Below are 24,208 nucleotides of genomic sequence, written 5' to 3'. Positions count from 1 at the left end.
TACACTAGGTTGTTATTCTTTGCATCCACACCTCCTGACACACAGTGTTCACAGGTGAAATTAGAAATGGGAAATATGGAACAAATCTACTCAATCCAAGAAAAAAGTAATAATGTGGGCCACATCATAGGGTCCTTGCTCAGGCTTCATTTAACCTTTATTCAGGCAACTTTAAAAAAAATCCACTACTGGACATAAACTGTATAAATTCTACACCTGAATAAGGTGAGAGTACACACTGAGGTCATGAAAGCCACCTTCCATGACAAAACCCACAGGAAGTAGTCAGTCAATCAAACAGAGAAGAGTGTCACAAGGCCCTCCTTGCAGAATTTCCACCAAAACTGTCTATTGGAAATGAATTATCAATTCTAATTAATTACTAGATTCATAGAGTGCAAGGTCAAAAGGGACCATTAGATCATCCAGTCTGACCTGTTGTAAAAGCACCGACCATTATATTTTACCATGTAGTGAACCAAATTCATGTTTGACAAAAACATATATTTTCCAGAAAAGGGTCCAAGAAAGACATCAGAAGATGGAGAATCCATTACTTCCCTTGATAGATTGATTAACCAATAAAACACCATCACTCTGAAAAAAAAGTGTACCTAACTGTTCATATGAATTGTCTAGCTTCAGAGTGTAGTCACTGGTTCTCTATTTTCTCTCCAAGAAAGTGCACTGTAATGAAGTCATCTCTCCAACTTTATTTTTGGTAAGATGAACAATCTGCTTCTCCACCTTGAAACTAGCTTGATAGCATGGTACTGGACATTTTAACTTTTATACTGCTGAGTTTTTCTGGTTTGGATTAGATCAGCCTCCCATGAGTATAATGTATGTGACTTCTGAATGCCTGCATAGCTCAGAAAGACACAAGTTGTTTCTGCAAAATACAACCCATTGATACCAATACATCATCAGGCTAATATTTTGCTCAACTTTTAAAGGAATTAATTCCCCAGAGAGGTAAGATATTTTTTTGCAATCCTTTCCAGTTTCTAATGAGCTCTTTCTATCCCTTCCAATGATTTACTGATATTAGCGGGAGGGTAACTATACTAAAAACATGCTCATTTGAAAGAAACTGGCCAATTATTTTGCACTTCATGTTTTCTCACAGAATATGAAATGTCCTTAAATCATCTAAATTTCAATCATTAGATACAGTAAGCAAGGATTAACTTTTGGCATTAGTGATATTTCGTAGAAGCCTATGAAGAGCTCCATCTGACTAAATACTGTTGTTGACAGTGTGCTTGATAGCGGCTTGTTTTACTTCCAACTCCAAATTTGCAACAAACACACCCTGCCAAAACTTATTTTTGTAGCATCAACTCCTTGAAACAACAGAAATAATGAGCATGAGGGAAACATTCTAGTGCACTGTTTCATCATCACAAGCTATTACTTTATCCCTTCTGGTTTTCCATCCATTTGAGTAATAGTTATCAGAGATAATATTACAATCAAGAACACTACTTCTCCTTCATTTTGTCACAATAAACATACTTACTCTCTTTTGTTTCTTGTAATGCGTAAAAACTTAAACTGCAATGACTTACATTATGCAGATAGCTATCCTGCAATACAAATTCACCTCCTCCAGGTCATCCAATCTGAGTCGATCCTGTTTCTTTTTTCTCCCTCCCTCCACTCTCGGCCCTGCACCCCATACTCTTCCTGGTTCCCTCAATCTATGTTTTGCTCCATTCCTTTGGATCATTGAAACCACAGCTAACACCAAATCATGCCTCCTCGTGCATTACAATCATTAGAATGATGGCCACGTAATCTTAGGATAAGTACAGATGTTCAAAAAGCCCATGGTAAAAGCATTCTATCATGCTTTTCTTAAAGCGCTATAAGTTAGAGCGCATTCAAACCAAACAGATGTTCACTGTTCAGTGGGGGGGGTCACACGGCCTGAGATCAGCGGGTAGGGGGCTCTCACATGCCTCCCAACATGCTCCATGGACTCCCCAGGCTGCTGGAGAATCCTGCGCACACTCAAATGGGCAATAAATCCCTGATTGGCTGCCTGGCATGGGGGAGAAATCCCCCACCTCACTGCTCTGCCAGTGACAGGAATCGGAATCACAGAGGAGCAGGGCTGGAAGGGACCTCTGGCTGGGCTGGCGACACCCAGGGCTAGGATTCAGACAGGGTAGCTGAGTGCTGGTGGGGGCAAGGTGGGCACTAGCATCTCCCCAGAGCCATGATGGGAGCTGAGAGCACCAGTCCCACCTGGATCTGCTGTGGATTGGGGGTGGGGAAGGGTGCAGGACAACACAGCTCAGGACCAGGCTGGACACAGAACGCTGAATGCAAATAGCAGAGGCTCCCCTCTAAGCCACACCATAGCCTCACTCAGGGCCAGGTTGGAGACACTGAGAAGCAGGCACACGCACACATACAAGCCCCATACCCCACCAAATGCCAGTGGCAGCAGCTCCACTCCCAATCTTGCTACACCATGGCCCTGCTCAGTGCCAGGCTGGAGACCCACCCATCCCCCCAGCCATACAGACCCCTCCAAGTCCTGCTCCCCACAAAGAGTGAGTAGGAGTGGCAGCACAGGGCTGTACTGCTTTTCACTGCAATGGGAACTCTGGCAGGGGGGTAACAAAGGAGCCCCCTTCCAGGCAGGCTCAGCCCAGCCCCTACCAAGACCTGAGCCAGGTAACTGGGGGTGCAGGCCCACCCAGCAGAAGGGCTCCTTCCCCTCAGTTGCAGCCAGGAGCAAGCAGTGCAGGGCTGCATTGCTGTTTGCTGCACCAAAATTATGGCGGGGGGGGAGGACAATGGGAAAAAAGCCCCCCTGCCAGGTGGGTGGGCCCCCAAAGTGGTGTCCCCCCCCACCCCCAACCCCAGTTTCCCAGTTCCAGTCTTGATAGAAGCCAGGCTAGGCTCGCCTAGGAGGAGGGCTTCTTTTCCACCCACCTCCTACCAGATTTCCCAGCACAGCAAAAAGTGGTGCAGCCCCCACCAAGACCCAAATCAGCAAGTTGGGCAGGACCCACCCAGCAGGGGGGGACTCCTTTTCCACCCCCCTCCCCACCACAGTTCCCAGAGCTGCAAAAAGTGTCACTGTGCTGCAGCTGCAGGAAGGAAGCCCCCGTGGCCGGGCTGCAGCGCACGACAGGGCTAAGGTGACTGTGGGGACAGAAACCCCCCCTTCACCTCCCTTCCTCTGGCCCTGGCCAGGTTGCAATTCCCAGCTGCTACAGGGAGGATGTGAGGCTGGAATCAGAGACTGTAACTAACTCAGGTCAGTGACAGCCAAGGGGACAGGGCTGACCCAGCACTTGGGCAGAGCAGACAAGTTCTGCCTGAGGCAAGCATGCTGCCCTGTGAAGGGCCCCTGGGGTGCTGGTGAATGCAACTTAGCTTAATGCCTGATGGGATATGACACACTCTAATCTAAAGCACTTTAGTCTGATAGCACATCCATCAAGGGTTAACTTAAAATGCAATCCACCATTTTTAAAACATGTTCCATTACGACTTAAAGTCCAATAGGTGTAATGTCTGTACCTAGCCTTAAAGACTGGTGAGGAAGAAATACCTGCAAGTTCAAAGACCACTCATATTTTCTTTTCATAGCAGTATAACATTAGCTTTCTTGGCTGCTGAACTGACTGCCTGATCTATTAAACTTCTGGATGTGAGTTGCCATTGTGACAAATGCATCATACTTCCACAAACAGTTACTCTTTTAGTCTCAGTTTTCCACTGTGAGGATATTATGATTATTTATTAAGGGTGGCAAGGCATGCCAAGTTTCTCACAGATATGTACATCAGGTCCCTGCCACACAGAACTTCCTAATTATTTAGACAAATTATTATTTAGACAAAGCAGAGTAAAAGGAGGACAAAGTGACATAACACAGTTAAAAGTATGGAAACAAGGTCTGGGAGAGAGATGCTTGGTCCCTTAATTTCATTTTATGTTTTGCTGGTTTTCCCTGTCATCATCATTTCCATCTGTCTCAGTCCCTCCTGCATCTCTCAAAATGTGCCTTCTATAGAACCATCTGGCCAATTTTTTTTTTTTTTATGGAAATGTCATTTAGGACCTTTTAATCCAATTTATTTCAAATGCATAAGAAAACTACCTTTTCCCCAGAATTAATTTTTCAGTATTGAAACTGAAATTCTTTGCATTCAGACTCCCTTTCTTGCCAAAAGGAGGGCAAAATCAGATTCATAAATGAAACACATATGCAGTTATAAGCTTCTGTACACTCTAGAATTCCACCAAAATGCACCGTGCCACCACAACAAGCTTCCTTATGCAATCATCAGTCTCTAGCAGGGGATCAATCCCAAGTGTGACTCTAATCAAAAATATTCTATGAAAGTTCGCTTAACTTAGTGATTGACGGTCTCCAGAGAAATGTCTTCAGATATAATCTGGGGCCAGCTCTTGACTATAGAAAAAACTATAGTTTTTGTTTCCATGACAAAAATCAGTTCATGCAAAAAAAATATGGTTTTGTACTTTCAAGAAATTTAGCCCACCTCTTTCTCCTGGTCTTCCTGGCTGGCCAGGATTTCCTGGAAATCCTGGTCTTCCTGGTGATCCTTGTTCTCCTGGTGGCCCAGGAGATCCTGGGCGGCCTGGCTCACCAGGAGGTCCTGGAACAGTTCTTGTTGACAGAGAGTGACTTGGAATCTGGTTCAGGATTGAATTATACCTAGCCATGTGACCTGGAAAATTAAAATTCTATAAATTTGGGATGTAGAGAAACTGGAAGAAGTGAGGTTGAAAGGCATATTAGAAGGTGCTCCACAGCAAGGAACTAATAAAAGGTAAAGGTTTGTTGCTGTATGATAGTTTTGGTAACTGCACTTGTGGGGGAAGTGAGAGTTTACAATACTTAGGTGTGTATTCTTAGGTGGTATACAGACATTTGGGAAGGTTAGATTGCATTAAGAATGGCCACTGTCTCTAACTTAGTTTGCCCAGGTGCCAACCTTACACTAGTTAGCTGGATCTATGTGCAAACCATACAGAAGTTCAGGACTATTAGATTGATTTAAAAATGCCTAACCCGATCTAAGTTAGGTGTACTTTTGAGGTAGTCTAACCTAACTCAGGTCCAATGAAATCAATTTAAGCTGGCCCCAGACCCAAGGTTGTGCTATTCCTACCCCCTCCCTGGAGAGACACCCATCCTCCCAAGTTCCCTTGATCCCACCAAATCCTCCCAGATCCCAGCAACCCTCCTGCAGACCCCATCTACCCCCCTGAGGCCCCAAGAACCCCCACAGACTCTACCTACCACTCCCAAACTCCCTGTGGATCCCACCTGCCCCCAATCCCACAAAGACACCTAGATCCCACCCCCCGCCTCCCAGATCTTGCTTGCCTCCCCTCCCAAACTCCTCCCCATCTCAACTTCCCTTAGATTGGATGGCTATTTTTAATGCATTCGAACCTCCCTGAATGTTTGTATGCCACGTAAGGTGGTATCTGGCATACACTAATAAGAAGGTAGGACTTATTATAAAGCCTAGCTTTTGGTATTTTCTCACAATATTATGCATGTAATAAGCTTAACAACACTTTTTTCTAAATATGAAATCAGAATTAATTTGGGCCATATTTGGATTCCTGATGCTGCTCAGGCTTAGATTTCCACGGAAAGATCCACTGTACAGTCATACTTTGAGAATAGCCAGGTTCCTGTGAACTATGTAAAAACATCATATTCATAAAATCCTCTGAACAGTATCAGATCTATTCTATAGCTAGTGAAGCTGCCACCAAATATTCTGGAAACTGATAGGAACATACAAGATATTAATTTGCTTACCCTGGATAAGCTGTTCACATACTTGACGAGCAACTGCACGCACCATGGCATGGGACTGAACATCGCCCTGAATAACAACATCCAACATTACAACACATAGCTCTTACAACATTCTAACTTGAAAGTGCCCTGAGCACCCCCAAGAAGTGGGTATTTCCCACCCCTACATCACAGATGGGGAAAACTAGGCAGAGAAGTTAAGGAATTTGCCCCAGGCTGTTGGTGGCCAAACAGGTTTCAGAAATTAAACAATCCTGTCTCCCACCTCTATTTTCAGATAATAAACCAAAGCCTAAGGAAGGTAACCACAGGGAAAGTTCTCAGGACTTTGCTCATTGGTGCCTGAACCTTTAATGACTTTTTTAATTTAATTGTTTTTAAATGGGAGATGACATCCAGATTGACTGAAGCTGGGATGGAGATCAATGAAGAAGGAAAGTTTGTCTCATTACTTTTAAAGTCACCCACAAACAAGAACGGGGTGAATGAACATTATCAGAGATGTTTCTAAGATAGAGACCATATTGAAATATATTTGTTGTTGTTGAAAGGACAATAATATACTTACCCGTTCACCCCTCTCACCCTTTGTACCTGGAACACCCTGTGAAGAGATTGAATACAAAGTTAATTTTCATAGAATCATAGAAAATTAGGGTTAGAAGGGACCTCAAAAGTCATCTAGTCTAACCCCCCGCTCAAAGCAAGATCATCCCCAACTACATCATCCCAGCCAAGACTTTGTCTACCTAGGTCATAAAAACCTTCAAAGATGAAAAGTCCACAACCTCTCTGGGTAACCTGTCCCACTGCTTACTACACTTCTAGTGAGAAAATTCTTCCTAAACTTCCCTTGCTGCAACTTGAGACCGCTGTTCCTTGTTCTGTCATCTGTCACCACTGAGAACTATCCTCTTTTGAACCCCCCTTCAGGTACTTGAAGGCTGCTATTAAACCCCCTTTCAGTCTTCTCTTCACCAAACTAAATAAGCCCAGTTCCCTCAGCCTCTCCTCAGAAGTTATGTCCCCCAGCCCCTTCACCATTTTCACTGCCCTCCACTGGACTCTTCCCAATTTGTCCACATCCTTTTTCTAGTGCAGAGCCCAAAACTGAACACAGTACTTCAGATGTAGCCCCACCCGTGCTGAATAGAGGGGAATAATCACTTCCCTTAATCTGCTGGCAATGCTTCTACCAATGCAGCCCAGCATGCCATTAGTCTTCTTTGCAACAAGGGTACATTCTTGGCTCATATTCAGCTTATTGTCCACTGTAACCCCCAGGTCCTTTTCTGCAGAGCTGCTGCCCAGGCAGTCAGCCCCAGCCTGAACTGGTGCGTGGGATTGTTCCATCCTAAGCACAGGACATTGCACTTGTCCTTGTTGAATCTCATGAGATTTCTTTTGGCCCAATCCTCTAATTTGTCTAGATTACTCTGAATCCTAGCCCTACCCTCCAGCATATCTACTACTCCCCTCATCTACAAACTTGCTGAGGGTGCACTCTATGCCATCCTTCCAAGTTGTTGATGAAGATATTGAACAACACTAGCCCCAGTACCAACCTCTGGGGCACTCCACTTGATACCAGCTGCCAACTAGACCGAGCCATTGATTACTACCCTTTGAGCCCAATGCTCCAGCCAGTTTTCTATCCACTTTACAATCCATTCATCCAGCCCACACCTCCTTAGCTTGCCTGTGAAAATATTGTGGCAGACCGTATCAAAAGTCTTGCTGAAATCATGGTATACCACATCCACTGGTCTCCCCACATCCACAGAGCCAATCACATCATCATAGAAAGTAATAACGTTGGTCAGGCATGACTTGCCCTTGGTGAATCCACACTGACTGTTCCTAATCGCCTTCTTCTCCTCCAAGTGCTTAGAAATGGATTTATTGAGGATCTGCTCCATGATTTTTTCACAGACTTAGGTGAGGCTGATTGGTCTGTAGCTCCCAGGATTCTCCTTTTTCCACTTCTTAAATATGGGCACTATGTTTGCCTTTTTTCAATAAACCTCTCCCAATTGCCATGAGTTTTCAATGATGGCCAGTGGCTCTGGGATCACATAAGCCAACTCCCTCAGCACCCTCAGGTGCATCCCATCCAGCCTCATGGACTTGTATACATCCAGCTTGTCTAAATAATCCCTAGCCCATTCTTTTGCCACTGTTGGCTGCTCACCTCCTTCCCAAACTGTGCTGCCAGGAGCAGAAGCCTAGAAGCTGACCTTGCCTGAAAACTAAAGTGAAAAAGGCATTGAGTACCTCAGCCTTTTGTTTATGCTCTATCACAACGTTGCCTCCCCCATTCAGTAAGGGACCCACACTTTCCCTGATCTTTGTCTTGTTACTGACATACTTGTAGAAACCCTTCTTGTTACCCTTCACATCCCTTGCTAGCTGCAACTCCAACTGCACTTTGGCCTTCCTGACTTCAACCTTGCATGCCCAAGCAATATTCTTATACTCCTCCCTAGTTGTTTGTCCAATTTTCCACTTCTTATAAGCTTCTTTTTTGTGATTTAGTTTAGTGAAGACTTCCCTGCCAAGCCAAGCTGGTCTTCTGCCATACTTGCTAGTCTTCCTGCACATCGGGCTGGTTTGTTCCTGCACTCTCAGTAAGGCTCCTTTAAAAGTATAGCCAGCTCTCCTGGACTCCTCTCCCCCTCAGTCTGGCTTCCCAGGGGATCTTGGCCATGAGTTCCCTGAGCGAGTTGAAGTCCACTTTTCTGAAGCCACAGGCCATATCCATCCCACCAATTGATTCTGTCTGGCCCATGGACAGGCAGTGGCTCTGGCTCCAGCCTCTGCTGGCACCACAGGAAACACTGGATGGAAGCAGCCCTGCCTGCCCGCCCACCTGGCACAATGCAGCAGATCCTAAACAAGTCAATCTTGGGTCCTGGCGGTTCCGGTGCTGCAGGAGATGCTGGGTGGAAGCAGCCTTGCCTGCCTGCCCAGCTCCATGCAGCAGGCCCTGGGCAAGCTGCACTCGAGCCTGGCACCCCCACTTGGGCTGGGCTGGTGGCACCCTGCCTGTCTACATCTGAGAAATGGTGTGAGTTGCCCCAGGTGCTCGGACTGTGTGGTGGGCACTCCACATCTATACTCGGAGCTTCCCCAGCACCTCCCAGAAGGTGAAACCCCAGTTCTGCCCCACCTTTCCCTGTGCAGTGCTGCAAGCCAGCCCAGCTACCTGCTACCTCCTGGCAGCAACCAGCATGGCCCTTATCCCACCCACCCAGATAAGGCTGCCCCTACTACCCTGGGGCTGTGGCTGGGACTCCACCTGGGGGCTGGAGAGCCCTTGGGCTGGGGGTGGTAGCAACCTGCATGGCCCTGGCAGGGAGCTAGCAGGCTGTAGAGGGCTGCAGGGCTTCCCCAGGTTTTGTGGGGACAAATGTGGATGGGAAGGTGCGGGCTGGCAAATAGGTTTGGGGTGCAGGCAGTTCTTGTGGGGCATGACAGAGTGCAGGCTGAGGCAGGAGCTCCCTTGTGATTTCAGGGGTGGCTGGGTGGTGGTAGGGCACTGCTGAGAGTGGAGGCATCCTATCTTAACTGAGTGTCCTGCAGGTTGGTTTTGGTTCGCTTGGTACACAGACTTTATTTTGAGCTATTTATGCAATCATCTTGATATACACGACTCAAAAAAACACAAATCAGGACAAAAATATTTTTTGAAATAAAATTAAAATATTTGATAGTAGATATTTGATTTTTAGCATATGGATTCTTTTTTATCTATAATTTGTTAAAATGGGATCTTCACCATTAATTTTGTGTGTATGGCCCTCAACAGCTCACCAAAACTCGTTAAATGGCCCTCCCACCAAAATAAATACCACTCTTACTCTAAGTCTTTGCTGCAGCAGGAAAGGTCCTGTGCCACTCGGCCACAGGGGATGGGTGTGGGGACACAGCAGCAGCAGCCAAGGTCTGAGTCTAAGCATAGGTAGACTGACCACCATCTTACCCTCCCTAGTACTTGGCATCCCTCTCTAGTGCTCAGTGCCAGCTGCCGCGGCAGAGGGGGTGGTGGTGCCCCTCCCCCCCACCACTCCAATTACACTATTGACCAGTATGGACAAATGAATTGGCCACATGGTTAAAACATTCCTACTTTCATGCATGTTCCTTCAGTATTTCCTAGTAGATACAGCCCTTAATTTTCTGTCCTTGTTCTCTCCTCCAGCCTCTTTTTTTCCAGAATTGATAAGACTTCAGGCACTTGCAAATTTCGATCCATAGGAGTAAGTGCAAGTTTGAAAAATTTAATCAAATGTCTGGAACATGTAAATAGGCTGGAACTGAAGATTAAGCATGTTATTCACTGACAATAATAAACTCTAGATTTGCCAAATCTCTTCAATGGCTACCAGATTATTACACTGGAATATGGTGTTAGGTTGTTACCTTGGCTTGTATTTTATCTTCAATGTCTTTAGTACCATATAGACAAAAATTTCTATCACTTAGGTTAATAAAAACAACTAAAGTGACCCCTGCATTTGAAATAAAAAAAACTGAAGTAGTGGAAAAAATATTTTCTACTCTGCAAATCAAGTCAGAGGTGCAGCTGGACATGGTCAGATTCAGATACTTACTAAATAAAACAAAAAGTTTATCAAAATACGTGGAATTTGTTTTAACCTGGCAACCCAAGTAAGCAAGCATTCAAATATTAAATTACAAATACAAAACAACACCAACAAAATATCAGCTAAACTGTTACACAGAAGAGGGATAATTTAGCCATTTATTACACAGAAGAAAATCTGTGTAATATGATATTTAATATTAGTGAAATTATTACAAAGAAGTAAATCTTCCAAATCTGTGCCTATTGTGTGATATGCACGCGCATTTTATGGTCTGGTTTTTTTAACTTAAATGATGCATAAAATGTGAAAATCTGAAATCAAAACTTAGCATTAGATCCTCGCCTGAATAACATAAAAGGCCTAATTATAGTCTTATTTAAGTCAATGGCAAAACTTTCTGTTGCTGAACCCCGCAATTACATTTTAAAGAGAGCCTGGTTCTGATCTCAGGTATATCCCTGCAAATAAGAAATGAGCAGCTAACTCCATCATACTGAATTAGTGAAACACTAGTTCAGCAGGATAAATAACATCAGACCACTCAGATATAGTGGTGTCTTTGTGGAAAGCAGCCAAAATAATAAATAGTGTATTTTCTTTTCCCCAGGATATCTTCAGATGGAAAGGAAAGAAACAACTGCATTCAGAATATGACTTCGCATCCCACACGTTTTAACCTGCTTGTTTAACTGCATCTTTCCTTGATACATCTAGTACTTATTTCTGCAAAATATTTAAAGTAAGATCACAATCTAAGTTGAAGGAAGTTAGGGGGGTGATGGAGAAGCAACTCATGGGTTTTGTTTGCAAGAGCTTCATGAGCAAATGGATGATACTTTTTAAGTGTTGTGTAGCTCTTTGTAATGATCTCAGCAGCAGTTAGGACCTATAGCAGACTGCAGATACACAAAAAGAAGACATTTTACTTACAGGAGGTCCAACATCACCTTGAGGCCCAGGGTTTCCAGTAATACCTGGAACACCTGGAGCACCAGGTATTCCCTAAATGGAGAAAGAAGAAGCAATACTTACTGACTTATTGCTTAATATTGATGCTCAACAACAGCGCTTTTCCTGCTGACAGAAATACTCAAATGATGGAACGATTTTTTTTTGCATGATAGAGTTTGAATCTCAGCTACAGTAGTTGCCCAGTGGTGCCCTTGAAATTTTAAAAGCAAGAGGTCTACACAGAAAGTAAGCACATGATTAGAATTCTTTGACCTTGGGGCTGAATTTAACTCACACAACCAATTTGATGACCACAATAGGAGAAGCAAACACAATAGTTGTTTCTTTCCCTTCTTTCTTTTTAAACCACCACTGAAATATAGACAATATAAATCTGGATTAGCCATCTTCACTAAGATCAGTGAATTGACTCACTCAACAAATGAATTAAGGCTGCCAGCTGATTGCTTCACTCTTCAGTGCCTCATGGAGTTAAAATACAAACTCAATCTATTATTATGCACATTTTGGACACTCTATGGGAGGGAGAACAAAAAAGAGCATTGTTATTCTAGACAAACTTTTCACAGTGATGTATATTCATTAATCTAATAGATAAAGTCAACAAATGCTTTGAATATATAAAGCACTAGGTAAGCACTAAGCAGTATTTATTTAGATTTATGCTATCTAGATGTATGCTCTTTAGTTTTATTGCTATCCAGCTACAAACACATTCTTTTTCAATGTGCATTATATCATTTGACTAAGTAATAAAAGGCCTAATTCTACAAGCCTGAATCAGCGTATGGACTGGAAGGTCTCAGGTTCAAGCGGTGTTGAACAGCCAGGTCAGCTGCTGCAGAGGAGGAGGAATGTTCCCTCCAGAATGGTGAGCAGATGTGGGGATGCAGTACACAAGCCAGGGCAATCTGCTGGGCTGGATAGGGTAGGGATCTACAGCAGTGGATGATTTCTGTAAGCGCTCAGGCCTCACCACACCTCTCTATATACAGTGTAACCACATCTGATTTACCATGCAGGGACTTTCTTGGAACTTAGCAGAAGATTTACACTCATATTAGAGTCCCAAGTTCTTATTTCCCAAATGGGTTAAGTTCACCTTAACGTACCATGTTTTCTTTACTCATGGATTCTCATATGGACTCCTGCCTACTCTGTAAGGTCCGGGTATGGTCCATAGCCAGTTCTAGCAAACTGACTGCTAAACTGACATGGAGACAATCTAATCCACATACTTTTCTTACATCTTAGTAGTCTATTCATTTTTATAAAAGTGAAATACTTAAATGAATTCCAGGAGGAACCTTTGAGTTGCTATAATAGGAGCCTTAAGTCACAGTTTCCTTGCTTTGTCAAACTTAATAAAACTTTTGTGGTCATTTTAACTGTGTTTTTTTCTCCTGTAGGACCCAGAAGTAGTAATGATACTCGTTCACAGTCAAAGTATGAAGAATAAAAACTAGGAAGTTGTAGGTGGGTTTATATATTTTAAATATTTTATTTTTTTAGGTACTATATAGAGAATATGTTATTTCCTTGTTCTGACCATTCCCAGTAAAGTATTATATTAAAGTTATTATATTAACTCATAGAACCATCGAAAAGTTATTATTTAACTCATAGAACCACAGAACCATAGAAAAGCTGGGGTGGAAGGGACCTACTTAGGTCATCTAGTCCAACACCCTACATGAGGTAGGATCCTCTCTATCCAAACCATCCTGTGCAAATCCACTGTCAAACCTATCAGCAAAACTACACAGGTCAACCCCAACATAATCACAAGATGTAACACCCTAACCTGCCACAGGCAAAGTAGGGGGACCATGGGGGCCAATGTCTTCCTGCTACTGCAAAGTTTGTTAAAATATGACTGTATTGTTAAAGGCTGTTAAAAATGACTCTGCATTTTTTTTGATGCCGTAAGCCTTTAATTAGCAAAACATGCACTGATAGAATTCTATGTCACTTTGGCTAGAGACAAAAATGACACAGAAGCCAGTATAAGTGACCGGAAACCAGTTCAAATTTGTAACACAACAGAAGCTCAGTGCACATAAACTGCTTTCAAAATGGCCAAAACTAGTTTAAGAAACATGGATGGATGTAGTATCATATTTAATTGATTTAGGTTAAATCAGTTTATTGAACTTCTGTCCCAGATCCCCTCCAGATTCATGTTAACTTACAGTCACCCAGTATCCCAGGATGCTTTACACCTGCCCCTCAAACCCCTCCTTGCAGGATGGATCGGCTAGCCTTGGCCCAGGCTGTCTGCTCCAGCCAAGCAAAGAAGCTTGCTCCAATATCCCCTGGCTTCTGGCCTGGGCCACTGCAGGCATGTGGCTCCATTTCTGGAATCAAAAGTGAATGTCTGTCCACTTGCTTAGCGGTTCAATCTACATGGCTTAGACTAACCTGTGAAGACTGAACTGGTTCAGCTTTGGGCTTTTTCACTTTCTGTACTTAGCCCTGGTGTTCTTTAATAGCAGTTTTCTAGCTGTGTAAGTGGCCTCTTTGGTTGCAATTCCTGACCTGTAGCCTCATAGATATACACACATAGCCTGATCAAACATAGTGGGTTATGCACTAGCTAGGCAGCTCCACAGTTATGTAAGCATACCCATCCTGGATCAGTAAGTGCATGTAAGTCAGGAAAAGGAAGCCAGCCAGAAATGAGCTAGACATCAGAGAGAAAGGAGGAGGAGGGGAGGGGCCTTTTAGTCCCAGTAGCTTAGTAGTCAATGTACTCATTTAAGAAACAGAGGTTCTAAGTTCCCTTCACACAGAGGGGGGTGATTTGAATTTGTCTCTCTCAGTTCCCAATCTAGTGCTCTAGAAACCAGATTCTACATCACTGGGGGTCAAAGGTACCAAGCACAGGTTAGGGTTTATCCAGTATCCTCCCTGGGGTTTCTTTTTCAATTGCCCCCGTAGACAGCCAGGAGAAAGAGAGGGAGAGAGGTGGGACCAACCCCACCCCCCCAAATACAGCCAAGCTAGAAGACTGGGGCTCAGTGAGATGGCTGCTTCCCTGGAGAAGGAATGTTGAGTGCGGTTGTGGCCATGATGTTGGTCCAATAAAAGATATGCCCTGAAGAGGAGGCCCGGGCTTCTAGCTTGGACTATGTCCCCAGTGAAGTAGAAACTTCTGTACTGCTCTCCATCCATTTACAGAATGACTCTTAAATGCTAACAGAACTTCAATCCTCCTCAATGTGAATATCAAGCCTGGCACCAGGTTCACTGATGTCATGTGACCTACATGTCCAATATAAGTAAGGCGGCCAGAATCTGGTTTCTAGAGAATATTTACGGGTTGGGCAATCACACCATCTGACTAGAGTTGTTGAATAAGATGGCTGCCTTCCATTCAGGGTAAATAAGAAAATAATTAAATGCCCCCTAATGTAGTGATACCCAGAACAAAATAAAACCCCTGCTTGAGGATTAGAATAAATGCAAGATAGCCACTTGCATCACACAGTGTAAATACAAGATAGGGAAGTAGATAAACACATTATCTAAAGTGTTGTCCAGGGCACTGATATAACAAACAAAGGCTAAGAACATCAAAATCACATGAAAACACCTGACATAAAAGTCAGTGCAGAAGCATGAGAAATCTCAGGAATGTAAACCTAAGAAAAAGCTTAGAAAGAGGAGCTTTTAGGGCAGAGGTGGGCAAAATATGATCCGCAGGCCAGATCCGGCCCACCAAGCACTTTCATCTGGGCCACAGTACCCACCAAAAAGTTGTGCCATGCCTACCAACAAATTATGCCCCACCCAGCCCTTCTGCCCACAAGGGTGAGAGTGAGGTGCCCACATATACACATGACTCCAAACATACCCTACTGCACTTCACTCCCACCCTTATGGGCAGAAGGGCCCAGCCTAGACAGCATGCAGCTTCCACATGGGGCTATTATAAGGTGATTATGCAATCACCTCTATATACACTATGCAAACACAAATCAGGACAAAACATTTTTCATAATAAAATTAAAATATGTTATAGTAGGTGTTGGACTTTTAATGTATGATTTGGGTTTTTTCAGGTTCTAAGATGGCAATCCCCCCTCTCCCAAAGCAAGGGGAAGGACTCGTGGTGGTAAAGATCACGGGTTAGGGGGTGGGACTTCCAGTCCCAAGAGGGCAACAAGGGGGTTGGGCAACTGTCAAGGCACGGGACTACCCACGAGGCCCTCGACAGCTCAAACTTGTTAAACAGTCCTCCACCTGAAATAATTGCCCACCCCTGTTTTAGGGTAAATGCTGGTGGAAAGAAGTGTGGAACTATGAGAAAAGAAACTATATTCCTTTTTTAGATTTCTCCTGTCTTCAAGGAAACATAATGTTGTACATCCTTTATCAAAAAAAGCAAGATTGCATTGAAGAAACTGGACTCCATCATTAATTTCTTATCTGAACAGAAACTACAGAGCTTAATTTCTGTCTGATTTATAAAAAAAATGGATTACACTGCCTTCCAGAGACAGAATTGTACTACTAAGAACTAAAAGGATATAAAAATATTATTCCCATTGAAGTCATTTGAGGGTATACTCTTTCCCTATGTTATTTCTTGATTATTTTCTGAAATGTTTGAATGCATTTCATATACCTTCAGCGGCACAACCAAGGTCAATGAACTCTGATCATCACTCACTTCAGCAAACAAGTCCAGATTGGAATTTCTTACAATAAGATTTTAGGTCTCATTTCAAGGCTAAGAAGTATAAGTCGTCTTATGTAATGCAGCTGTTTCAATCAGCAAAAACTGTTAGATTTCATTGAGGAACTCCCTCTCCTGTTGCCAGAAGGGTCATCTTCCCTCACAGAAAGAACTGAAACCATTGGCATAGCAAAATCAGTTCTTTAACAAACCTGGGATTAATCAAAAACCTTTCCTTGAGGGCAACTGGCTACTTAACCCTAGCAAATACTGATACTGACACTCTGAAGAGACCTTTTGACATGTACAGTAATAAATCCCACATTCACATGGACAGTACTTACCACTGGCCCAGGAGGACCTTGTGATCCCATGGGTCCATCTTTGCCAGGCAGGCCCTAGGTAAGAGAAATATACACAAATTAATCAAGCCAGTTCTTAGAAATTACTTGTCAACTCTACTTAATTTTATTTTAGAAGGCAATTGACATTTTACTTTATTATAAAAGGAAGATTTTTGTTCTTATAAAGCATACACACCCATAGGGGTGAATTTGCCCATTGTGCAAAGTCATGACACGCTACACACAAGTCAAGGTTCATCTGGAATCTCAATATACTCTTTAGTGGGAGGATGTGACACACAACTGTTGTCAGTGCTCTGTGCCCATATGAATTTCACCCATAATGTTTCTATAATTAGGTGGACAAGAAAGTTTGTTCCAAATCCATGAAATACCATTATATGAAATGGACCCCAAAGCTACAAACCCTTACACGGGTAGCTGTTATGAACATGAGCAACTTCACTGACTCCATAATGCGTAAGTGAATTGGACACAAAGTTTCATTATCCCCAAATAGTGAACAACTTTACTGGACATCACAGAGGCCCTGATTTAGGAAGCTACTTGATGAGACTTCAAAGATAATATTCATGCACTGGAATCATATAAAATAGGAAGGGAACTTGAAAGATCATCTACCCCAACCTCATACTCAAGGCAGGATCATCTGAGCATCAATCACCCCAAATGATCGTTATCTACTTTATATTTAAAAACTTCCAGTGATTGAGATTCTATAGCCACTCTAGGTATTAGTCTCAGTGCTTAACCATTCTGAGGGTTCAAAAGCTGAAGCTGGTTAAGTTACATATGTGCTTAGGAACCTTCCTGAATCAGAGCCAGTGACTAAAGATAACTCCCAACTGGAAAGCAAACTGTTTATGAAAAACAAAGAAATGATGTCGAAAATGAAAGATAATTTATGTATATAAAAACATATTTTTCATTAGAATATTAGGCTATCACCTGGTTGTTCATAAATAAATTTCTTAATTACAAATTAAATTAGATGTCAGAATCTGTTGTTCTGATCACTGGTTCTGTACCAATATTTAATAAATTCTCTGGTTCTGAAAGCATTGTATTTGTGTGTGCCCCCCCCCCCAACATTTTTTAAACCTTTTAAGTTAGAAAACATTGTATCTTACTATAAAAAAAACATAGCTGTTTATTTTATTTCTGGATTTTCAGCAACATTAATGATACCATCATTTAGTAATGGATATATCATGAATTACTAGATGTAATGCTTTATATTTGAAAGCTGTGATTCCAAATTGCTTTCATGTAGCGTAAAGAATTGGTTAAAAAATTCGGTTATCTCTGTGCAACCGAAAAGGTTTTTCTACTTCATTATAAAGGTGTTAAGGTGATAAAAAAGTGTATGTCGTACAATACCGTATTTACCATATAAGATGTTCCCCCCCAAATCACATACAAACCAGAGGGGAGGAGCAGGCAGCTGCTGTAGCTGTGACTCTGGTCCTGAGCCCAGGTCAAAGCCAGTCAGACTCCTAGCCCTTCCCACCCAACCCTTTCCTCCTCCCATACTGTCAGGCACAGCTCCACTTCAGTTCAGACTGGGGTCTCTCCCAGGCATGGAGGACATGGAAAGTCCTTCCCCTGCCTAGCTAATCAACAGTGCTGTCACTGCTGCATTGCCTGCACAGCCAATCAGCAGCACCAGTACTGCTGCATGGCCAGGGCAAAGCTTCTATGCGCTGTGCTGAGCAGTGTCTGACAGTAAGGTGGAGGGAGGGGAAGAGTCTGTAGGGAGCTGTAAGTGGGAGTGGAAGGTAACGGGGGCAGTAAGGTTGACTACCTGGATCCTCCTCTCCCTCAGCCCATACCCTGAGACTGGGAGGATCGAAGAGAACACCACCTGTGCCCCCAAACCCTTTAGCTCTGCTCCCAAATTCCTGTAGAGCCTCATGACCCGGCTGGGAGGAAGTGGGTGGGGAGAGGGTGAGGCGGCCACCTGACCTGCCCCCTCCCCGACACTGGTTTCCCTGGGAGGGAGGTTATTGAAGACAATCCTCCAATACTTAGATTCTATAAAAACATATAGTTTTTCCACATATAAAATATAATTAATGGGGGTTCATCTTATATTCACGGTAATTTTGTATTTGACTAAATACACTCCCGCAGGCAACACAGGCTCAACTACAGCTACCACCCCCACTCTCCCCAAGACAAAATGTAAAGTGTTTTTTGTGGGAAACTCCATCCTGAGGGGGACTGAGGGGGTAATCTGCTGCTCCACCCCCTTAGCCTGGGAAGTCTGCTCCTTCCTGGGGGCCCGCATCCAAGACATTGCGGACAAAATCCCTAAGCTCCTCCAGCCCACAGACCACTGTCCCATGCTCCTTATTCACATGGGCACAATGACATGACTTGGAGCGCCCCCAGCTGGGTCACAGGAATTTGGGAGCAGAGGTAAAGGGTCTGGGGGCACAGGTGGTGTTCTCTTCGACCCTCCCAGTCTCAGGGTATGGGCTGAGGGAGAGGAGGATCCAGGTAGTGAACCAAAGACTGCAGCACTGGTGTCATTGGGAAGACTTTGACTTCCGTGACCACAATCCGCTCTTTGGCGAGAGAGGCAGTGAGCTGCTGGGAAGAGATGTCTTCCACCTTTCTCCCCTGGGGAGAAGGCTCTTCTCAGGCAGACTGGCTGACCTGCTCCACCAGGCTTTAAACTAAGCCCACTGGAGGATGGGGAAACAGGGGGATTACCACCACTGCTGGTCCACTGAGCAACCCTTGCAAAGCCAGCAGGCCAAGGCACTTAAGGGAGCCCACCCCTGCCCCAGCCCTGGTACAATCTGTGGGGAAGGCGAAAGCCCTCAAGGGGACACTTGCCTGCCTGTACACAAATGCCAGGAGCTTAGGGGATAAGCAGAAAGAACTCATCCTCCTGCTTAATGCAAATAATTACAACATCATAGGGATAACGGAGACCTGGTGGGACTTGACCCATGACTGGACCACGGGTATAGATAGCTATACCTTGTACAGGAGAGATTGAGTAGATGAAAGGGGCGGGGGTATAGCTCTCTATGTTAAGGAAAGCTACACTTCCCTGCAAGCCGATGTTGGCAACCAGGGTAGACAGAGGAGATCCTCTGGGTTAAAATCTGTGGTGAACACGGCACGGGGGACACAACAGTGGGAGTCTACTACAGACCTCCCATCCGCAGTCAAGAGCTTTACCAGGAGTTCGCCCGGGAACTGGCTGAGGCAGCATGCTCCAGGACCATGGTTGTCATGGGTGACTTCAATTACGTGGACATCTCATGGGAGGATCACTCAGCAAAATCCGAGCAGTAGCAAAGCTTCCCATCATGCGTGGATGACCTTTACCTGACTCAAGAAGTCTACAGGCCAACGAGACATAAAGCGCTGCTTGACCTGGTACTGGATACTGGGGATGACCTAATTGGTGACCTAGTGATTGATGGGAAGCTGGGTAATAGCGACCATGAGCTGATCACCTTCACCATCCACTGTAAAGCTGGCAAGTCAGTCAGCAACACGGAAGTCCTCGACTTCAGGAAAGCCGACTTTGACAAGCTCAGGAGGCTTGTCAGTGAGGCCCTAAGGGACCACAACCCCAGGGGCAGGGGAGTTCAGGAAGAGTGGTTACTCCTCAAAGAGCGATCCTCAATGCACAAGCTAATTCTATTCCATCTCGGAGGAAAGGCAACAGGAGGGCACAGCAGCCCCCCTGGCCCTCTAGGGATCTAGCAGAACTCCTGAGGCTAAAAATAAAGGCCTACAAAGAATGGACGATGGGATTCGCCTCCAAGGAGCATATTCTGCATTGGTCTGGTCCTGCCAGGAGCAAACCAGAAAAGCCAAGGCTGCAACTGAACTCCAACTAGCTTCCAACATCAAGGACAATAAAAAGTCCTTTTTCAGATATGTGGGGAACAGGAGGAAAAGCTAGGGCAACACTGGACCCCTGCTGAACCAGATGGGACAACTGACAACTGACACCCAGGAAAAGGCCAATCTATTAAATGGGTACTTTGCATCGGTCTTTCATTAGTCCCATGGGACATCCATGCCCACTATGGGACAGGGAGGTCCGGGTGAGGGAGATGTCCTGCCCCCCATAAATGCCGACCTCGTGAGGAACACCTTGAGAGGCTGGATACCTTCAAGTCAGCCAGCCCTGACAATCTACACCCCAGGGTACTCAAGGAACTGGCTAGCATTATAGCCCAACCCCTGGCATGGACCTTTGAGAACTCCTGGCACTCTGGTGTAGTGCCCAAAGACTGGAAGAAGGCTGATGTGGTGCCTATCTTCAAGAAAAGGAGGAAAGTGGATCCGACTAACTATAGGCCCATCAGCCTGACTTCTATCCTGGGGAAGATCTTAGAAAAGTTTATTCAAGAGGCAATCCTTAATGGACTGGCCGACACCAACATCCTAAGGGATAACCAGCACGGGTTTGTTGCAGATAGGTTTTGCATGACCAATCTCATTTCCTTCTACGACCAGGTGAGCTATCACCTGGACAAGGGAAAAGAGATTGATGTCATATATCTTGACTTCAAAAAAGCCTTCGATCTGGTATCCTATGATCACCTCTTGGAGAAACTGGCCAACTGTGGCCTTGGGTCCACCACAATCTGCTGGCTGGGAAATTGGCTTCGTGGTCGGAACCAGAGGGTGGTAATGATGGAAGTCAATCATCATGGTGCCCTGTGACCAGTGGGGTCCCCCAAGGCTCTGTGCTTGGACCCATATTTTTCAACATCTTCATTAATGATGTGGACATTGGAGTCAGAAGCAGACTGGCCAAGGTCGCCAATGACACCAAACTTTGGGGCAAAGCATCTACACCTGAAGACAGGAGGGCAATCCAGGCTGACCTTGACAGGCTCAGCAAATGGATGGACAAGAACCTGATGGTGTTTAACAATGAAAAATGCAAGGTTCTCCACCTTGGGAGGAAAAACCTGCAGCATCCTTATAGGCCCAGCAGCGCTATGCTGGCTAGTACTACAGAAGAAAGAGACTTGGGGGTCATCATTGACCACAAGATGAACAGGAGCCTGCAATGCGATGCTGCGCCTAGTAAAGCAAGCAAAACGCTGGCTTGCATCCATAGATGCTTCTCAAGCAAATCCCGGACGTCATTCTCCCATTGTACTCAGCCTTGGTGAGGCCGCAGCTGGAGTACTGCCTCCAGTTTTGGGCTCCTCAATTCAAAAAGGATGTGGAGAAGCTTGAGAGAGTCCAGAGAAGAGCCACGTTCATGATCAGAGGTCAGGAAAACAGACCTTACAATGACAGGCTGAAATCTATGAGACTCTTTAGCCTAGAAAACCACAGGCTCAGGGGTGATCTGATGGCCACCTATAAGTCTATCGGGGTGACCATCAGTATCTGGAGGAATGTTTGTTCACCAGAGCCCCCCAAGGGATGATGAGGTCGAACCGTCATAAACTACTGCAAAACCGTTTCAGGCTGGACATAAGGAAGAATTTCTTTACTGTCCGAGCCCCCAAGGTCTGGAACAGTCTGCCAGCGGAGGTGGTTCAAGCACCTACATTGAACACCTTCAAGTGTAAATTGGATGCTTATCTTGCTGGGAGCCTATTACCCCAACTGACTTCCTGCCCTTTGGGCAGGGGCCTGCACTCGATCTTCCGAGGTCCCTTCCCGCCCTAATGTCTATGAAATCTATATCAAGACTATGCTGGAAAACATTTTCCTGTTGAACAGTATATTCAGATGATTCATTAAATTTCAAAATTAATATCAGATTCCTCACTTTAATAAGGAGTAATGATTAAAAGAAATAATAAGGACTGAAATAAATGTCAGTTTACATCAGGGGTGGGCAAAATGTGGCCCTCAGGCCAGATCCAATCCATCAGGCAATTTCATCCAGTCCATGGGCACCCATAAATTAATTATAACCTGCCCATCCTGGTAGCACACTTTGCTCCCACCTTCCTCTGTGGGAAGGCCCCAGCCACAGCCACTGCACAAAGCTTCCAGACAGCACTGCTACTGCCACCAGACAGCCACTGCTACTGCTTGGCTTCCCCAGCCTCCAGTGACTCCTTGTTGTGTTCTTCCTGCAGCACTCACTACAGGCAGCAGGTAGGGAAGCTGGAGCTGGGTGGGAGTGTAGAGCATGGGGCTGGAGCTAGTGGGAGCATGGAGCCTGAAGCCCATGCGGAGCTGGGTGGTTTGAGTGCAGAGCTTGAGTGAGCAGGTTTTTGAGTGTTTGTGGGGTAAGGGAGGATGAGGGGCTGTGGGAACCTGCCCCTGCATGGCCTCCCCCATGGTGCACAGCCCCCAATGCCACTGGTGGCAGCTGCAGCAGCAGCAAGCAGTGGGCCCTTGGAGCATTCATAGCCCGTGCAGGCACAGTTGCTGGGCGGCACACAGCTCCAACCAGTTCCAGGAGCTGCACATGGTGGCAAGGAGCACAGCCTGACCAGCCTGCCTCTATCACACAGGGCTCACATGCAGGTCCTGGGACCCATGCACCACCGGGAGGAATCCACACATGATGGAGCCAGCTGCCTTCTCATTCCCTGCCACCATGTGCATATCACAAGACTCTGCTGGAAATGGCAGGGAGCCCCAATCCCTGCTTCCCAGAGTCCCATGAGTTGCACATGATGGTAGGGAGCAGGGACGGAAGTCAGTTCCATCATGTGGGGCTTCCCCCCGGTGGCATGAGTTCTGGGAGCTGCACATGAGCCCTGTGCAATACAGGTGAGCTGGCCTGGCTCTGATCCTTGTCATGTGCAGCTCTCAGAACTGCCTGGAGCCACACGCTGCCTGACAGCTGCACCTACATGGGCCACAAAACCCCTGAGGACCTGTTACTTGCTGCTGCTGCCACTGCCACCAGCAGGGGGTGAGTGCCATGGAGGGGCCATGTGGGGGTCCCTCCATCACCCCACAAACCTCACACACACCCATTCCCTTCCCACACACACCCACAACCCTCTCACAGATACAACCCCCACACCTCCAGACATACCCTCCACCCTCCCACACACATAGCCACACCCTCTCAGAAGCCCCACACACACCTACTCACATATACACCACAAACCCCACACCCCTCCATATACATCCACCCACTCCCCCAATCCCTCTTCACACACAATATACAAGAGTAATACTTTATTTTTGAGTTATTATGTATTCACCTCTATATACACTATGCAAACACATCAATCAGGACAAAAATATTTTTTGAACTAAAATTAAAATACTTTATAGTAGATATATGATTTTTAGTATCTGATTTGTGTTTTTTTCCCAGTTCCAAGATGACAACTGTCCTCAAAAGGAGTACTTACAGGGGCAAGGGGAGGGACTTCTGGTGGCAAAGGTCAGGGGTTAGGGGACAGGGTTATGTTTCCAAGATGGCGGCCAGAGTGTAGGGCACCTGTCAAGGAGCAGGGCTCCTACTAAGGCCCTTTGTAGCTCACCAAAATTCATAAAGGGGTCCTCCAGCTGAACAACTGCCCACCCCTGGTCTACATCAATCTATTTTTTAAAAACAGAAGAACAGAATCATAGAAAATTAGGGTTTGAAAGGACCTCAGGAAGTCATCTAGTCCAGTGGTTCTCAACCTTTTTTATACCAGGACCCATTTGTAAACATTGATGGTCAGTCCCAACCCAGTAAATAGTTTAAGTAGAAAAAAGCCCCCTGGTCTTGCCAGTGCTTCTCACTTGCAAACCACTGTCTGCACAGCCCTGCTGGTGCCCCTCATTTTTA

General features: G+C 45.1%; 1 protein-coding gene across 4 annotated transcripts in view; it reads right to left on the bottom strand.

Annotated features, from left to right (window-relative positions):
• COL14A1 (collagen type XIV alpha 1 chain) overlaps positions 1-24,208 on the bottom strand; it is a 192,358-nt gene that overhangs the window by 12,517 nt on the left and 155,633 nt on the right. For all 4 annotated transcript variants that reach the window (XM_090040565.1, XM_090040568.1, XM_090040567.1 and 1 more), the window contains 5 exons: positions 16,438-16,491; positions 11,371-11,442; positions 6,399-6,434; positions 5,831-5,897; positions 4,533-4,721 (listed from right to left, as the gene is read on the bottom strand). In XM_090040565.1, the coding sequence (XP_089896691.1) occupies positions 4,533-4,721; positions 5,831-5,897; positions 6,399-6,434; positions 11,371-11,442; positions 16,438-16,491 (418 nt within the window). The remainder of the gene's footprint in view (positions 1-4,532; positions 4,722-5,830; positions 5,898-6,398; positions 6,435-11,370; positions 11,443-16,437; positions 16,492-24,208) is intronic.

Source organism: Crocodylus siamensis, chromosome 3 (genome assembly GCF_052110815.1).
Source record: "Crocodylus siamensis isolate JL-2025a chromosome 3, ASM5211081v1, whole genome shotgun sequence".
Lineage (NCBI taxonomy): Eukaryota > Metazoa > Chordata > Crocodylia > Crocodylidae > Crocodylus > Crocodylus siamensis.
The sequence above is the reverse complement of the archived record's forward strand: the minus strand, read 5'-3'. Positions and strand labels throughout refer to the sequence as shown.